The following is a 17698-nucleotide window of genomic DNA, read 5'->3' on the forward strand; positions in this document are numbered from 1 at the left end:
GGGAAGTATAGAAGCAAAAATTGCCATTAGGTGCCCTTTACCACTATTGGTTATAGTCATATGCCCTTTAACATGATAGGACCATGTTCAATTTGCAAGCCATACATCATTTTGGAGAAAACAAAATTTACAAGTCAACACAATGATAGAAAGATGTCTTTTTACATATTAAAAAACTTTCCTATATTTTCTAATGTTTATCCGCCATATCTTTGTCCAGAGTCACACACATTAACTATATGCATTCTTATGGGAGAGGTAGTTTCCATGGGGACAGATGCCCGCAAATGGCTCATTACTATAAGAAAAGGTTTATTTTGGCTTTTCTCTTCCTGCACCTGGCTAGCCATTCACCCCTTTCCTCACAGGTGTGGTGGAATGTCCGGGAATCCATGTTTTCCTTCCCTTTGCATTTATAATACAATGCCAAGGGCCATCCTGGTTTTATGCCAATCACACAGTACAGAGATTATTCACAAACTTTCTCTGTACACTTTAACCCAAATTAATAAAATGTTCTTTAAGCCTCTTAAAATATTAATATTGATTCTGTAGCTTTTGGTACTTTACAACACCTGCGGGTGAGGTGGCGCAGTGGCTCCTCAGGGCTCCTCAGTGTCCATTTCACAAATGAAGAAATGGCACAGAGAGGTTAATTAATTTGCCCAGGTCACACAGCAAGCGAGTGGCCAAGCCCGGGCATGAACCCAGGCAGCCTGACCCCAGGACACTGGTTTTTTTGTTTTTGTTTTTTCCGCTGTCTTTGATTTTAGAGAGGAAGGGAGAGAGAGAGAAAGAGGGTGGAGGGGAGAAGGAAACATTGACTTGTTTCACTTATCCATGAATTAATCAGTTGATTCTTTACATTCTTCTTTTTTTTTCTTTAAGATTTTATTTATTATTTCAGAGAGGTGGGGGGGAGAAGGAAGGAACAGGAAGCATCAACTCCTATATGTGCCTTGACCAGGCAAGCTCAGGGTTTTGAACTAGTGACGTCAGCGTTCCATGTCGATGCTTTATCTACGGTGTCACCACAGGTCAGGCCATCGGTTGATTTTTATATGTGCCCTGACCAAGGATCGAACCCGCAGACTTGGCGTGTCGGGGATGATACTACAACAAACCTAGCAATCAAGACACTGTTCTTTTTTTTTTTTTTTTTTTTTTTTTTTTTTTTTTTACAGACAGAGAGAGTCAGAGAGAGGGATAGACAGGGACAGACAGACAGGAATGGAGAGATGAGAAGCATCAATCATTAGTTTTTCGTTGCACGTTGCAGCACCTTAGTTGTTCATTGATTGCTTTCTCATATGTGCCTTGACCGCGGGCCTTCAGCAGACCGAGTAACCCCTTGCTCGAGCCAGTGACCTTGGGTCCAAGCTGGTGAGCTTTTGCTCAAACCAGATGAGCTGGGCTCAAGCTGGCGACCTCGGGGTCTCGAACCTGGGTCTTCCGCATCCCAGTTCGACGCTCTATCCACTGCGCCACCGCCTGGTCAGGCCAGGACGCTGTTCTTAACCATGTGGCTCTACTCTACCATCTGAGTGGAAATAAGAGACAGCCAGAGGAATGAGTCATTTCTATCATTAAGGATGTGGTCTGGAAAGATGCTGGTGACATCACACAGACTGTTTTGGGAGGACCGTGGGAGAGAACCATGCCTGTTCTTGGTACCAAAAATACTTAAGCTTTCTCCTGAGCATCTGGTGTGCTTTGCTTTAGGACACAGGGGACCGCATAAATGACCAGCTTTCCCTTTTTGAGTTGGCTCCTAAGGACCTAAGAGCCAAATTTATGGCCTGAGCATATGCTGGTTATTTGGGCTTTTAAGGGATGAGTTTTTCTTAGCCTCTTCTCTGGCTCCATGTCCCCACTTTTCTCTTTCTTCCTTTTTTCCCTTGCCAAAAAAAATGTTTTAGGGATTAAAAAAAAACTTTATAGGCCAATATGCATTGATTGTAGAAAACTTAGAAAATAAGATACCTTTGAGGATGGCAATAAAAATCCCCACTAATTCTCAGTTTTAATGTCTACATAGTATTCCCTCCTGTGTTTGAAATCAAACCTTAAGTTTTGAAATCAAAACTTACCCTCCTGCTGGCCAGGTAGCTCAGTTGGTTAGAGTGTTGTTCCTATAAGCCAAGGTTGCAAGTTTGATTCCCGGTCAGGTCACATACAAGAATCTACTGATGACTGCATGGATAAGTGAGAAAATTGATGTTTCCTTCTTCCTTCCCCTCTTCTCTCTCTAAAAGCAATGAAAATAAATACATAAATAATTTAAAATCAATTCTTCTATCATTAGGCAACATGAGAAAAAATTCTAGTTGTCCAATTTTATATAGTACTTTAATGAGCATCCCTGTAGCAATTTTGTGTTTGTCTATACGATTTCCCTGGGCTAAAGTCTTAGCCTTAGATGGGCTGGGTCAAATGCAAATGCAGAGATCTTAGATCTTTGGCTGTGGATTGGCAGATTGCCCTCCAGAAACATCTAATTCCCTTCCTCTATTTAATTGGTGCTATCCTGTGGTATTTTACATATCCTTATAAACCACTCGGAGTTCTTTCTGGAACAAGGCAGTGTACAAATAAATTTATAAGCCCCAAGCCACTTCAGCTTCCTAATTAAATTGTTCAGCCTCAAATGCAATAATATCCTTGTCTTATTAAGAGGCAGCGACTTGCTCTATTCCTGTTGGCTAATCCCTGATAGCCAGTGCTGGCTGGCTGCCCCCAAGATGTTGGAGCAGTTCCTCTGCCCTTGGAAGATCCAGAAATTGTCTTTAAATTACGGCAGAGGTGGTGGAGCTATGGCTAAGATGATGACCCTGGGTATGAGAGTGAGGAAAATTTTTCCTGAGTATCTATCTCATACTCAGTCAATCCTGGATCTTATGTTACAGAGACATCGTCTTAATTGGGGCAGCAGCTTCAGTGAGAGTATTTGAAAAATTTCAGCCAGAAACATAATTTGAGGAGCAGCCACTGAGTTTATAGCTTACCCTCTTAGAGCCCATTAGTTGGAATATTAAACTCAGAACCAGCAGCTGAGCCAAGAGAGTGGCTGGCTTCTCAGGAGCCTTTGCCACATCTGAGGTGAGACAGGCCACCCCGTCAGAGGTGTCTGCACCTGGAGTGCTCCTGGGCTCTCACCTGATGGCACAGCATTTCCCTTACTGTAGGCCATTCTCTGCCCCTAGAGCTGTGACCTCCAAGACTTTGGTTCCAAGCTAAGGCCAGGGAGAGCGGGCATTTGGACTATCAAGCATTAATTCCAGGATATTCCGGTGTTCCTGGGGAACATGAACTTGCCTGTGTATTTTCTCTTGAACTTGAGGATGGTCAAAATTCAGGCGCTCTGCTGTGCTGAGAGTTGGCAGCCAGACCCCAGGCATTTAATTATGCTGCTGCAGAGAGCACTGGCGGGGTGCGTCCCACAGGCAATTATTTTAGGAAAGCCTTGGAGGCTGCCTCTTCTCTCGCCCCTTAAATCTTCTCTTTTGCAATTCAATATTTCAGTTGCTGGGAGAACGTGAATTGTTTGCTTCAAAGTACAGGATAGGAAATGTAGGAAGGAGATGTTAATTATGTTGAACTGGGCAGCTTTGCCGATGTACACGTGAGAATTTTCAGGGGGTTCTGTCCAAATTTCTTGGGGATCAGAGCCAGGGGAACATGAATGGGAGGCTTGGGCTCACATTCCTTGTGTCTTGTTTGTTTGTTTGTGTTTTATTTTAAAATTGGATTTGTTGTGAAAAGAGGCAAAGCTAGAACTATGTTCTCCCAGGACCAAGGGGGAAGCTTCCTTGAGTCACTCTTCTTGTCTTGGGCCACCCGTCTTGTCTTGGAGTGAGTTCCCTCAGGAGAGAGCTGGAGGAGAGGAGTTGAGTACAACAAGTATTTACTTGTCTTGGGAGGTGATCCCAAGAGGAACCAGTGGGGGAAGTGAGATGAGACGCGAAGGAAACCTATGCAGAGTGAGCTAGAGAGCAGCCTGTTGTGCACTGGGAGTCCCGGTCCTAATGGGCTTCCCTGGGAAACTGTGCAGTGCACACCTCAGTTCTCCTACCAGGGAGGTGGGAGGAATGGCATTTATCACTAACCCCTGTGAGGTGTGGATGGGGCCTACAGGTGGGAGGGGTATCTGCCTTCCAGTGCAAAGGCAGAGTGGGCTCAGACTACCGGAGAAAGCCTTTGGCAGTGGGGGATCCTGGACGCTTCTGTGGCCAGACTGCGGAGGCCTGAGTGTTGGCTTCACCTGAATCATACCTGCATGCGAGGGAGTCTGGGAAGGTGAGTGACTGCATTTCTCCGCAGAGGAGATAAGGATTCATAAAACGGTTTTCCCCAACTTCAGAAGGATGTACGTAAGGCACAGAGTATGACTAATTACAGTAGTTTCAGTTGATGTTTATGAATGGGTTTTTTTCTTATAAATTAGTGAGGAATCAAACTCATCTGTTCAATTATATCACTCTCTCACATTCCAATAAGCTTTTAAAAAAAAAGACTTTATTGAGTGGGAGAGGAAAAAATGAGCGTATAATAGCTGGAGACTCTGGGACTGTGTGTAACTCAGCCTAGTTTATCCCTGCTGCAACTCCTGGGAACAGCCTCTGCTGGGTGCTCAGTTAACAGCTTGCAAATGATCAATTATTGTAGGGCTTGGCTTCACTGTTAAACACTTGGGCTTTTCTCAAAATTTCTTCAGTGCCTATAGGAATGCATCCTGGATAGGACCAGAATCTTTCACTTTCCACCTCTACGTTCTCCACTCATCATCTCTTGACTGGACACGCACCTCTACCCTGGTCTCCTGCCCTTGCTCTGCCCCTCTACCCCCACAGTCTGTCCCCCCACAGCAGCCATAGGGTGCTTGTGACCACTTGAGTCAGCTCATGTCATCCTCTATTTAGAACCCTCATGGCTCCTACCTCACTCAGAGCCAATACCAAATCCTCCCCACTGCTTACTGGCCCTGAACACACCCTGCCCCTTCTTTGCCCTCATCTCCTTCCTCCTTGCCCCACACCACCATTTACCCCTTTGCTTACTTTGCTCCAGCCACACCAGCCTCTTCCATGCTTCCTAAACAGACCAGGCATGATCTTGCCTCAGGGTCTTTGCACCTTCTGTTCTGTTTGGAACATCCTTCCGCAGAGAGCCACATGGCTTCTCCCTCACCACCTTCAGGTCATGGAGGCTTTCCTGGGCCACCCTAAAATCGCAACCCCTAACCACTTCCAACCCTTATGTCCCCATCATTTCTTCCTCGCATTGCTTCTCTGTACGAAACTCATCACCCTTTAAGTACTTGATGTTTACTTATTGCTTTATTTCTGTCGTTCTATGTGCACCCCTAGAAGCGCTTTTGTGTCTGTGTGTTTTGTTCACTTCTGGGTTTTCAATATCCAGAATAGAGCTCGACACACAGTAGGTTCTTAACAAATACTTACTGAACAAAGGAGACCATCGTGCCTGATAAAACAGAAGGATTGGGACTTGTGATTGACTCCATTATGTTCTGGGGAAGCTCAAGGGGGCCTGATCTGGGGGCCCAGCATGTTCTATCTAGTGGCAATCAATGCTAATTAAAAAAATTTTTTTTCAAGTATAGTTGACATTCAGTATTATTTTATATTAGTTTCAGGACTACAGCATGGTGGTTTGACAATTATATAATTTACAAAGTGATCCCCCGATAATTCAGGTGCCTCCCCAGCACCATACAGTTATTACAATATTATTGACTACGCTCCCTTTATCCAGTCGTCTGTTGATGGACACTTAGATTGCCTCCATACCTTGGCTATGGTAAATAATGCTGCAGTGAACATAAGGATACATATATCTTTTCAAATTAGTGTTTTGAATTTCTTTGGATATATATCCAGAGTGAATTGTTGGGTCATAAGGTAATTCCATTTTTAATTTTTTGAGGAAACTCCATACTATTTCCCACAGTGGCTGCACCAATTTGCATTCCTAACAACAGTGCAGGAGGGTTTCCTTTTCTCCACATCCTCACCAGCACTTGTTGTTTGTTTGTTGACTTATCGATGATAGCCATTCTGAAAGGTACAAGGTGATATCTCATTGTGGTTTTAATTTGCATTTATCTCATTATTAGTGACGTTTCATATATCTATTAGCTCTCTGTATGTCTTTTTTGGAGAATGTCTATTCAGGTCTTCTGTCTTTTTCTTTTTTTTTTTTTTTTTTTTTACAGGGGGAGAGAAATAGTCAGGGACAGACAGACAGGAATGGAGAGAGATGAGAAGCATCAATCATCAGTTTTTCATTGCGACACCTTAATTGTTCATTGATTGCTTTCTCATATGTGCCTTGACCACGGGCTTTCAGCAGACCGAGTAACCCCTTGCTTGAGCCAGCGACTTTGGGTCCAAGCTGGTGAGCTTTTTGCTCAAGCCAGATGAGCTCGCGCTCAAGCTGTTACTTTGGGGTCTCGAACCTGGGTCCTCTGCATGCCAGTTTGACGCTCTATCCACTGCACCACCACCTGGTCAAGCTTCTGTCCATTTTTTAATTGGACTTTCTTGGTGTTGAGTTGTATGAGTTATTTATAAATTTTGGACAATAACTCCCTTATCGAATATATCGTTGTTAAATATCTCTTCCATTCAGTATGTTGTCTTTTATTTCTTTCTTTTAAAGATTTTATTCATTGATTTTAGAGAAAGGATAGAGAGAGAAAGGCAGGAAGCATCAACTCCCATATATGCCTTGACCAGGCAAGCCCAGGGCTACAAACCTACAACCTCAGTGTTCCAGGTTGAGGCTTTATCCACTGCGCCACCACTGTAGGTCAGGCAGTAGGATGTCTTTTCATTTTGTTAATGGTTTCCCTTGCTATGCAAATACTTTTTAGTTTGATGTGTTCCCATTTGATTTTTTCTTTTGTTTCTCTTGCCCTAGGAGATAAATCAGAAAAAAGTATTGCAACAAGAAATGTCAGAGTTGTGTTAGTCAGTGTTTGTTTGTTTGTTTATTTATTTATTTATTTATTTATTTTTTCTGAAGTGAGAAGTGGGGAGGAAGAGAGACTCCCACATGCGCCTGACCAGGATCCACCTGGCAAGCCTACTTGGGGGCGATGCTGTGCCATCTGGAGTGTTGCTCTGTTGCAATTGGACCCATTCTAGCACCTGAGGCAGAGGCCTTGGAGACATCCTGAGTGCCCGGGCCAACTTTGCTCCAATGGAGCCTTGGCTGCCAAGGAGGGGAAGAGAGAGACAGAGAGGAAGGAGAGGGGGAGGGGTGGAGAAGCAGATGGGCGCTTCTCCTGTGTGCCCTGACTGGAAATTGAACCTGGGACATCCACACACTGGCCTACACTCGTAGTTGGCTCTTTGAGCCAACCATAGTAGGTGTTTTTTGAACAATGCACAAACTTATTTGAGCACAGAGGACCCCTTTCCCAGTATACCTGGTAAGATTGCCAGTGTTCCAAGAATCATGGCTTGTGAAACGCAGTCATTATTGATCCCTGAGTTATCTGAGTGATATAAACTAAATGGAAGTTTAATTTAGGAGGAGTTTGTTTCAACACAGGTCACCTGCAGTTCCCTACATTCAGATGGCTTACTGTGTCTGCCTCAGGACAGTCTCTAGCCATGGGAGTGTGCTGGGCCACCTGCACAGGGCAGAGGGGTTGAGGGCCCAGAACGATTCCAGATGATGACATGCATAGCCCTGCTTCATCAGGCCCTGGACATTTCTGAGGTGTTCTATACAGTCTCTCAGCAGAATGGAGCCCCCAGTTCCCACAGCATAATCAGCTCATTGATACATTATTTATTGGCTTTCCTCCTTTCCCTGTGTCACCTCCTTACTTTCTCACTGTGCTCCTAGAGTCAGATAAATAAACTACCTGCACTCAAAAAAATACTTAGGAAGAGTCTGAAGGTGATAGCTTCTATTCAATGGCCTGGAAGTCTGTGAGGATTGTCACCCTTTGTCCATTACTTTGCCTGAGCTTCTCAGGAACAGGGGCAGAGGTGTGTGTGTGGGGGACAACAGTAGAGCTGTGTTTAGTGGCCTCTGAGGTATATCCAGAGCTTATGTGTCACCCTGGGCTAGGGAAGCAGAAAGGGAGGTCCAGGTTTAGATGTCAGGTTGATCAGGGCTGTTTCTTTTTTTTTTAATTTTTTTATTTTTCTGAAGTTGGAAATGGGGAGGCAGTCAGACAGACTCCCGCATGCGCCTGACCAGGATCCACCCGGCATACCCACCAGGGGGCGATGCTCTGCCCATCTGGGGCATTGTTCTGTTGCGACCAGAGCCATTCTAGCACCTGAGGCAGAGGCCATGGAGCCATCCTCAGCACCCGGGCTAACTTTGCTCCAATGGAGCCTCGGCTGCGGGAGGGGAAGAGAGAGACAGAGAGGAAGGAGGGGGAGGGGTGGAGAAGCAGATGGGCGCTTCTCCTGTGTGCCCTGGCTGGGAATTGAACCCAGGACTCCTGCACGCCAGGCCGACGCTCTACCACTGAGCCAACCGGCCAGGGCTGAGCAGGCTTGTTTCTAATGGTGGTTATGGAGACAATGTTGTGTGTGCAAACGTGTGTCAGAATAAATTCCTGTCTTGTGGAAGGGCTCAATTCTCACAATTCCTTGCTGTGTTTTTTAACCCTTCTTGCCTCAGTCTTGTCATCCATAAAATGGGGTCCCATGCATCAGGCACTTAGCATGTGGTCTGGCACATTCTAAGGGTTCAGCAAAGAGCATCTGTTGTTTCTTTGTGTCCCCTTTCTCCCCCAGTGGGGGTGGGTGAGTCCCTCACTGGGTTCCTGCTCTCTAATCCCCGACCTCCCCACAGACCCTCTTCCAAAGCCCAGAGGAAGGCTGGCAGTTGTATACTTCAGCCCAGGCCCCTGATGGGAAATGCATCTGCACGGCTGTGATCCCTACACAGAGCACCTGCTCCAGAGATGGCAGGAGTCGGGAGCTGAGGCAGTTGATGGAGAAGGTAAGAACCTTCCAGGTTCCTTGTGGAAACTGGAGAAATCTCTCAATGCCCATCCTGCCCTCTGCCCCCATCCAGGTCACATCTAGCCATGCAGGATATGCAGAGCTGGAAAATGCCCTGTCCGCCCTCCAGGTAGATGTCTTAGTAATGTCTGTTCTGTGATATTTTGGAGAAGCTGAGTACTGTATGGTGACTGAGAACAGAGGAACCAGTGGCAGTCTCTGTGTCTCCTGTGTGTGTCGGCTCCAGCCCCATTGTGCATACTCCACTTAGCCCTTCCATTTGCCAGACTTACCTGCTAAGGTGTTTTTTGTCCCTTAGGGAGAGGTCTCACTCTCTATCCCAAGAAGCTTGTGTAAAGATTCCTCTCCCTTCTGTCTGTGGTCAATGGAAAATGGTCTCCATTCAATACATACCTTTATAGACTTCGTGCCCTTTATAAAATTTTTATTTATTTATTTATTTTTTACAGAGACAGAGAGTGAGTCAGAGAGAGGGATAGACAGGGACAGACAGACAGGAACGGAGAGAGATGAGAAACATCAATCATTAGTTTTTCATTGCGCGTTGCAATACCTTAGTTGTTCATTGATTGCTTTCTCATATGTGCCTTGACCATAGGCCTTCAGCAGACCGAGTAACCCCTTGCTCGAGCCAGTGCCCTTGGGTTCAATCTGGTGGGCTTTTCCTCAAACCAGATGAGCCCGCACTCAAGCTGGCGACCTCAGGGTCTCGAACCTGGGTCCTCTGCATCCCAGTCCAATGCTCTATCCACTGCACCACCGCCTGGTCAGGCCCTCGTGCCCTTTATGGACTGATTGCTATCCCTTGCAACTGCCTAGCTGACTGCCCATTAGACAATTCTAGTGTTGGTGTTGAAAGGGACCAGCTACCTCCCACCATCATCCTGTAAAGGAGGCTGCTGAGGCTTGGCAGAGGACAGAAGAAACCCTTCTCGGCACAAGACTCCCACCCCTTAACTCCGCAGGATCCTGCCCCACCCACAACATCAGAACTGCTTTCTCCAACAGTTTGGGACATTCATGTGATGTCCTCTGATTGTTGACAGTGGCTGTACAGTGTTCTGTGGTGGCCAGGGTAGGTAACAGGCTGTTGAGTTTCTGAGAACTTCCAAGTGTCACATGGAAAGTTTGTGTATTTCAACAAGCATCCAGTGTTGCCTTTGAGTTCACATTAGTCAGGTGGGGCTCGCCTTGGCCATGTGCAGCTCACTTTACCCAGGTGGAGGTGGGAGTTAGGAGGTCCTTAGTCTCGGTTAGGAGAGGTCAGAACTAGGGAATTTTAGTTACTTACTTAGCCAAAAAGTATTTATTAAGTATCTGCTTAGGACCAATGCTGCACACTAGGGATTCAGCTGTAGACATGCTGGATACCGAGTTTGCCTCTGAAAATCCCATCTGAAGGAGGCTGACAAGTAAGACCATTCCAGATAATAGTCATAGCCAGGAAGATGCCAGTCGGGTAAGGGGGGAGTGGCTGAGCAGCTACTGAGACTGTGGTCAGAGAAGGCCCTTTTGAGGAGGTGATGCTGGAGTTGAGTCCTGAAGGGTTAGAAGGAGCCAGCTCTCTGAGATGATGGAAGCAGTGCTCCAGGTAGTCACTCCAGGGGACCAGTGAGTGCAGAGACCCTGAGGAGGGAAGGAACTTGGAGTCTGTGAAAGTGAGGGCTGGTGGTTGCAGTGGATGAGTGTAGAGAGGAGGCAGAACTGGCCTGCAGGGTCTACAGGGGAAGGAGGTGATCCACTCTTCCTTTTAAAAAGCGCCCTCTGGCCTGACCAGGCGGTGGCGCAGTGAATAGAGCGTCAAACTGGGATGCGGAAGGACCCAGGTTCGAGATCCCGAGGTCTCCAGCTTGAGTGCGGACTCATCTGGTTTGAGCAAGGCTCACCAGCTTGAGCCCAAGGTTGCTGGCTTGAGCAAGGGGTCACTCGGTCTGCTGTAGCCCCGGTGGTCAAGGCACATATGAGAAATCAATCAATGAACAACTAAGGAACCGCAACGAAGAATTGATGTTTCTCATCTCTCTCCCTTCCTGTCTGTCTGTCCCTATCTGTCCCTCTCTCTGTCTCTGCCAAAAAAAAAAAAAAAAAAAAAAAAAGGCACCCTCTGCTGTGTGAACTAACTTTTGGGGGCTAGGGTGGGAGCAGGAGGCCAGGGAGGAGAGAAGAGAGGTGAAAAGTGATGGTAGCCATTCCAGCTGGAGCCAGTGAGTGGATTGGGCATGCCACTGGGAGGCTGCTGGTAAGATCAGCGGAGGTTGCTTGGGTGTTTGCCAGGTCTTGTCTGTGGCATCTCTGGGGAGGGTGTGGGGGCAGGAGTCTGGCTGTCTCTAACCCTTCCAGTCCCTAGGTCCAGAATGTCTCCCAGTCCATGGAGGTCCTTGAGTTGCGGACATACCGTGACCTCCAGTACATGCGCAGCATGGAGACCCTTATGCGGAGCCTGGATGCACGGCTCCGGGCGGCCGATGGGTCCCTCTCAGCCAAGAGCTTCCAGGTGGGTCCTTCTGCATTTGGGCCAGAGATCAAAGGAAGAATGGGAATAGTGCCCATTTTTCTGAGAGTGAGATCACATTTGGGAAGATTGAGGGTTGGCTGGGATCGAGGGTGCAGTATGGGCCAAATGTCAAAGATAAGGGGTGAGGTTATTGGTCAAAGGTTCGGGTCATATGTGGGTCAAATGTTAGGAGTAAGGATTAGCGACAGTTCCATCTTGGTGGGCAGGAGCTGAAGGACAGGATGATGGAGCTGCTGCCCCTGAGCTCAGTCCTGGAGCAGTATAAAGCAGACACGCGGACTATCGTGCGTCTGCGGGAAGAGGTGAGGAATCTGTCCGGCAGTCTTGCAGCCATCCAGGAGGAGATGGGTGCCTACGGGTACGAGGACCTGCAGCAGCGGGTGATGGCTCTGGAGGCCCGGCTCCATGCCTGTGCCCAGAAGCTGGGTATGCCTTGACCCTTGACCTTTACCCCTGACCTCCATGTCCAACTCCAATACCACCTGTGTACATAGAAGCTAGACAGTTTTGACCTCTTTGATCCTTGACCTCCCTTGTCAAGGCCAAAAATAGACCCCAAAGCTGGAAATGGCCCTGACCCTTAATTTCTTGCTCCTCACCCCCAACTTAACTCCATTTTGGAACTAGATCTGCTTTCACCCCTGTCCCAACTCTTCCCAGTTCCACCTGATCCTTGCCCTGCCTCCCTTGGGCTCTCTCCACCCCCTACTCCCTTATTCTCCCTGTTCCTACCTCCCAGGCTGTGGGAAGCTGACTGGGGTCAGTAACCCCATCACCATTCGAGCCATGGGGTCCCGCTTCGGCTCCTGGATGACTGACACGATGGCCCCCAGTGCGGATAGCCGGGTGAGTTCTGTTCCCATCCCAGGGGTCAGAGCCTGGGAGGGTTATGGACTGTGGCTGCCCGTAGGTACCTGGTGATTTCACACCAAAGATTCTCCTCTAGCCCAAAGTGTCTTGGGGTCTCCAGGGCCCTTAGACTTCCCCTCAACTGTCTAGAGACTACCAAGTGATCAAGGACCTCTAGCTCTATGAATCTCCACGTCTGTTGACCTCTGATAATTGTATAGACTAATGGTTACTGTACTACTGACCAGCTCCCAATGACCACTGACCTTTAAGAAACTACCTAGTAACCACAGCCTTCATAAGGACTAGAGACCCTGCTGCCCCACTAAGCACTTCAGTGGCCTATGGACTTCCAGTGGCCTTGAGGTTCACAGTTGCCCATCTGACTCACAGGAACCATCCATTAACTGCCCAGTAACTATATTAGTGACTGATATCCTAGTGATTGATATCCTTGCCATGAACACTGGCCTCCTGGGGATTATGGTGGTTCAACCAGGTGGTGAAGAGCTTGGGTTTGGGAATCACTTGGGTTTGCATCTCAGTTCAACCAATTCTTAGTTGTCCAAGGTTTCTTAAGTCTTGGGTACTCAATTTTCTTATCTTCAAAAAGGTTGTATGATAATGTTGGCATTAAGGTTTTTAATATGCTTAGCTCAATAACCAGCCCTAATAAGGACACTAGGGCTAATGAATGTGCTGATAAGTGATGATGATGGAGATGCTGATTACAGGCTTGGTCATCTTCGTGGTTGCAGGGGTTACCATGAGCAATGAATTCAAGTGAAGTCTCATCACCCAGTGGCTATCCAATAACTACTAACTATCCAATAGCCAATGATCAGTGAATTCCTGGGTCCAGTGAGTCCCCAGAGAATGCAATTTCCCCTGATCCTTGGGGATCAAGCACCATCCATTTAGTGTGTGTTTAAGACCAATGGCACTCCCTGATCAAATGATCCCAGTCACTGGGACTACAATAGGTCATGAATGGTCACTGGTTGTCCCATGACTGACTAATATAATGACCACTTAGTGATTGTAGATCCCTAATGACCATGGTTGATTCCTGAGTGGTTGCTAGAGACTTTGGGTCATTGTCAGTGGTCCCCCAGTGACCAGTGGCTCTCTCATAGGTCTGGTACATGGATGGCTATTACAAGGGCCGGCGTGTCCTGGAGTTCCGCACTCTGGGAGATTTCATCAAAGGCCAGAACTTTATCCAGCACCTGCTGCCCCAGCCGTGGGCTGGCACAGGCCACGTGGTGTACAATGGCTCCTTGTTCTACAACAAATACCAGAGCAATGTGGTAGTTAAGTACCACTTCCGCTCACGCTCTGTGCTGGTGCAGAGGAGCCTTCCCGGGGCTGGTTACAACAATACCTTCCCCTATTCTTGGGGAGGCTTCTCCGACATGGACTTCATGGTGGATGAGAGTGGGCTCTGGGCCGTGTACACCACCAACCAGAATGCAGGCAACATTGTGGTCAGCCGGCTGGACCCGCACACTCTCGAGGTTATGCGGTCCTGGGACACTGGTTACCCCAAGCGCAGCGCTGGTGAGGCCTTCATGATCTGTGGCGTGCTCTATGTGACCAACTCCCACCTGGCTGGGGCCAAGGTCTATTTTGCTTACTTCACCAACACGTCCAGCTATGAGTACACGGACGTGCCCTTCCACAATCAGTACTCCCACATCTCCATGCTGGATTACAACCCCCGGGAGCGGGCCCTCTACACCTGGAACAACGGCCACCAGGTGCTCTATAACGTCACCCTTTTCCATGTCATCAGCACTGCTGGGGACCCCTAGAGGGCCACCAGGGGCCCTTTCTACTCTGCCTGTGTCCCTTCAAGTTGATCTGTCTCTGTGGTGCCCCACTGCCCCCTTTTTTCTCCCCCTGCTTTTTGGCCACCTCTCACTCTGTGCCTCTGTATTTCTACCGGTGTATTCTCAATGTAGTCTCTTTTCCTTTATCGATCTGATTTTGAGACTCCAGTTCTTTGTTATTCTGCCTTTTTATTGATGTCCCTCTGTCTTTCTTTTTATTGATCTGACTCTCCAGATCATTTCATCTCTGCCTGTCTCATCCTTCCCTCCCCTCCCTCTTTGCTTCCCACCCGTTCCCTTCTCCCTCTGCTGAAACCAAGGAGTTGAGTGCATGGATCTGTTTCTTTTTATTTTTATTTAAACCTTTTCTTTCTGGGTTGCCAGAATAAATGGGTCCTTTGACATTTGATGCTTTGGCTGCTCTGTGTGTCTGAAAGGGACAGAGGAGGCAGTGGTGGAGGGTAAGTCCAAGCTAGAAACCCCTTCTGCTAGATTTCATTGGTTCATGCAGCAAGCTCTGGAACCAGGGCAGGCAATCCCAGCTGAGGGGCAGGGAGCAGGGTGAGCCCTTTGGGGAAATAGGCAAAGTTGTTTCAATCGAAAACAATTTGTTTAAAAGCAATTTGATCCAAACACCAGAGAATTCTATCACAATGAAAACTAGCCTCAAATGAATATTCTCTGTCGTTCATTTTTTCACTCATTGATCACTCTGGTTCATTGCTGAGCTGTGTGGCAACTTTTTAAGTGAGATTTTAATAATTTGGCTGCTTTTAAGAGGACACAGTGTAGAATTTTTCCTTTTTTTTCTCTTTTTGCTTTGTAATTTCAAAATCATTTTATATGAGTCACAATTGTTCTGAGTTGATTCATAACGAATGGCTAGAAGCAGCCTGAAGGTGCACTGGGTCCTTCAGCTGAGCATCCTTTACCTGGAAGGGGCTGGGCAGGCAAAGCTAGGAAGTATGGGGACAGGAAGGGGTGCGAGGAGTCAGGTAGAGATGAAGAAGCTGAGGCCAGATCTTCAGGAGTACAATGGCTGATCAGACTACTGGGGGAGCTGTGGGGTCACAGAAAGGGAAGAGCAGATCCCTGGTGGCCTGGGTAAGACAGACTGCAAGGCAAGTGGGGCCAGTGCTTGGGAACAAAGGTAGTACTGTCCACCACAGTACACAGGTCCCACTGAATCCTGAGCAGAAACCTTGTGCAGAGCCCCACGGGCCCAGGCCCCTTCCCCACCCTGCTGAGGCCACAGAGGCTGTAAAACCTGCTCCTGGGAGCTCCCCCCCCCAGCTCTAATTAATGGCCTCTCTGATTAAATCATCTCTGCGCTGTGCTGGCATCTCTGGGAACTCGGGACACGGGGCCATATTGTGAAGGAAACCAATGAATAATAAATGCGACTGCTAATGCACTCATCTAAAACCAGTTTTTAAAAATATCCTCAAGAAAAGCAATTAATTTCCATTTGAATTAACAAGTTTGATGGAGAAAAAGAATTGATTCCTGGATTAACATGTTGAGAGGCACTTTGCTCTGTACCTGCTGAAAAGGCACAGGGCTGGGATACTTTGAACGTCGGCTCACCACCCCTGACTGTACTCACTTGGGGACAAATCTCCAAGGTAAGCACGGGGTGGGTGGGGAACTGAGGACTGCCGAGTTCTAAAGTCTTTGTCCAAATACAAGCTCACACGAGAAAAGGGGTAGGTATGGGTGTGTCTGTCACCTCCACATGGCAATGCTCAATCGGATGCCACAGGCACTGGGCATCATAACCCCCCACCCCGGCAGGCTTAGTGCTCCTTGTACTGGCTATACTTATATGGATATACAGTTGAGCCTTCAACAACATGGGTTTGAACTGTGTGGGTCCACTAACATGCGTATTTCTTTTCCAATAAATATAAATGCATTATCTTCATGACTTTCTCAATAACATTCTTTAGCTTACTGTAAGAATACAGTATATATCATACATATAACATACAAAATGTGTGTTGTTTCCATAAGGCTTCCAGTTAACATTAGGCTATTAGTACTTGTAGTTAAGTTTTTGGGGAGTCAAGTTATGTGTGAATTTTTGACTGCACAGGGTTGGTGCCTCGTAACACCTGTGTTGTTCAAGTGTTAACTTGTTAACTGTATATTCAAAGGACAGGCAGGAATAATTCCCCCACACCCCAACAGACCAGGGTCATCTGTCATCTGTTTTATGCCACCTTCTGCTCACTTCCCTCATGGAAGTAACCTGGGAAAGCACTGTAGCCCATCCTGTGGCGGTACCCACATTAACCTGAGTTGAGGGGACCCCAACTGGCCCTGCCCTGTGGCCACAGAAGCCTGGGCTGGTGCACAGGGACGAGGAGTGGACACCAGCCCCCTGGGATGGAAGGCTATACACTATTGTCACCATCCAGAAGGCCTGGGATTTATGGCTCCATTTCTGGGCAGAAGGGGGTGGAGGGAATGTGGAGCAGGTGAAGAAAGCCACAGCTACTGAATCATGAATCAACCCAGCCTGACACTGAGTGGGCTCTGGGGGCGTATTTATCTAACGGTGACTTTCTTCTGCGTTTCGGTTTCAGCTGCTGCACAACTAGACAAAGGAAAAGGAGGGGGTCCACAGAGTCAGAGAGTCACCCTCAGATGGGGGTATTCCCAGGGTCATACTGGACACATACTTAGAAATATTGGAGTTACACAGCTGGAGAGAGCGAGGGAGAAAGGAAGAGAAATGGATGCCCAAAGTGACACTGAGTGCCACAAAGAACACTTCCCTGCCAGTCAAACCAGGAAAATACACACCCCCTCTCCCTGGCAGCATCTCAGCTGCCTGGGAGCCCAGGGACACCTTCTCTGGGCCTTTGGTGTTGGAAGTAAGGCAGAGGTCCATTCTCTAGTGACCTCTTTGCCTCGAAGCAGAACTTTGCAAACCCTCCTGCCCACAAGCACTCATCTCTGATCCTTCCCAGAGACACCTCTGGGTCAGGAAGGGTGTGACTACTCCCCCAAAACCACAGAACTGTTGACGCAAACAGTGGGGCAGCTTGCTGCCTGCCTTGTGGCCCCCACTGGAAGATTCTGCCAGGAGGTGCAGCCTACTAGTGGGCTCTCAGCCTGCCAGAGCTGAAATTCATTAAACCTTCCTAATGACCAATGCTCCAGCAGGCGACACAGAGAGTGATTGCTCCAAAAAGCTGCCAGATGGGAGTCTACCTGCCCCGGTGACTATTGGAGACTCCAGCCTTTATTAGAGACTTGGCCCTAGGGGCCTCCCTTGGGGTCAAGCCAGGCAAGACTTTATTTTGCTCAGGTCCCCATGCCCTGGTAGCCTGCCATGTCCACGATGTAGTCTGGCCCTCATTAAGGGTGGGACAGAGTGGACATAACCACCTAACAGAGCCATAAACCCTCCTTAATGAACTCCGCCCCCAGCCCAGGCCCTGGCACATGGCAGCTGTGAGGAGGGGAAGTAGAGCAGGAAA

The 17698-nt window shown here is 47.8% G+C and overlaps 1 protein-coding gene across 3 annotated transcripts in view; it reads left to right on the forward strand.

Moving 5' to 3' along the window:
- OLFM2 (olfactomedin 2) overlaps positions 1-16134 on the forward strand; it is a 101510-nt gene extending 85376 nt beyond the window's left edge. For 2 of the 3 annotated variants that reach the window (XM_066346761.1, XM_066346759.1), the window contains exons 2-7: positions 8842-8991; positions 9067-9123; positions 11362-11508; positions 11736-11955; positions 12269-12375; positions 13515-16134. In XM_066346761.1, the coding sequence (XP_066202858.1) occupies positions 8842-8991; positions 9067-9123; positions 11362-11508; positions 11736-11955; positions 12269-12375; positions 13515-14192 (1359 nt within the window). In that variant the 3' untranslated portion in view covers positions 14193-16134. The remainder of the gene's footprint in view (positions 1-8841; positions 8992-9066; positions 9124-11361; positions 11509-11735; positions 11956-12268; positions 12376-13514) is intronic. The other variant, XM_066346760.1, reaches the window with a different exon arrangement.
- The last annotated feature ends 1564 nt before the right edge of the window (positions 16135-17698 follow it).

Source organism: Saccopteryx leptura, chromosome 1, assembly GCF_036850995.1.
Source record: "Saccopteryx leptura isolate mSacLep1 chromosome 1, mSacLep1_pri_phased_curated, whole genome shotgun sequence".
Taxonomy (NCBI): domain Eukaryota; kingdom Metazoa; phylum Chordata; class Mammalia; order Chiroptera; family Emballonuridae; genus Saccopteryx; species Saccopteryx leptura.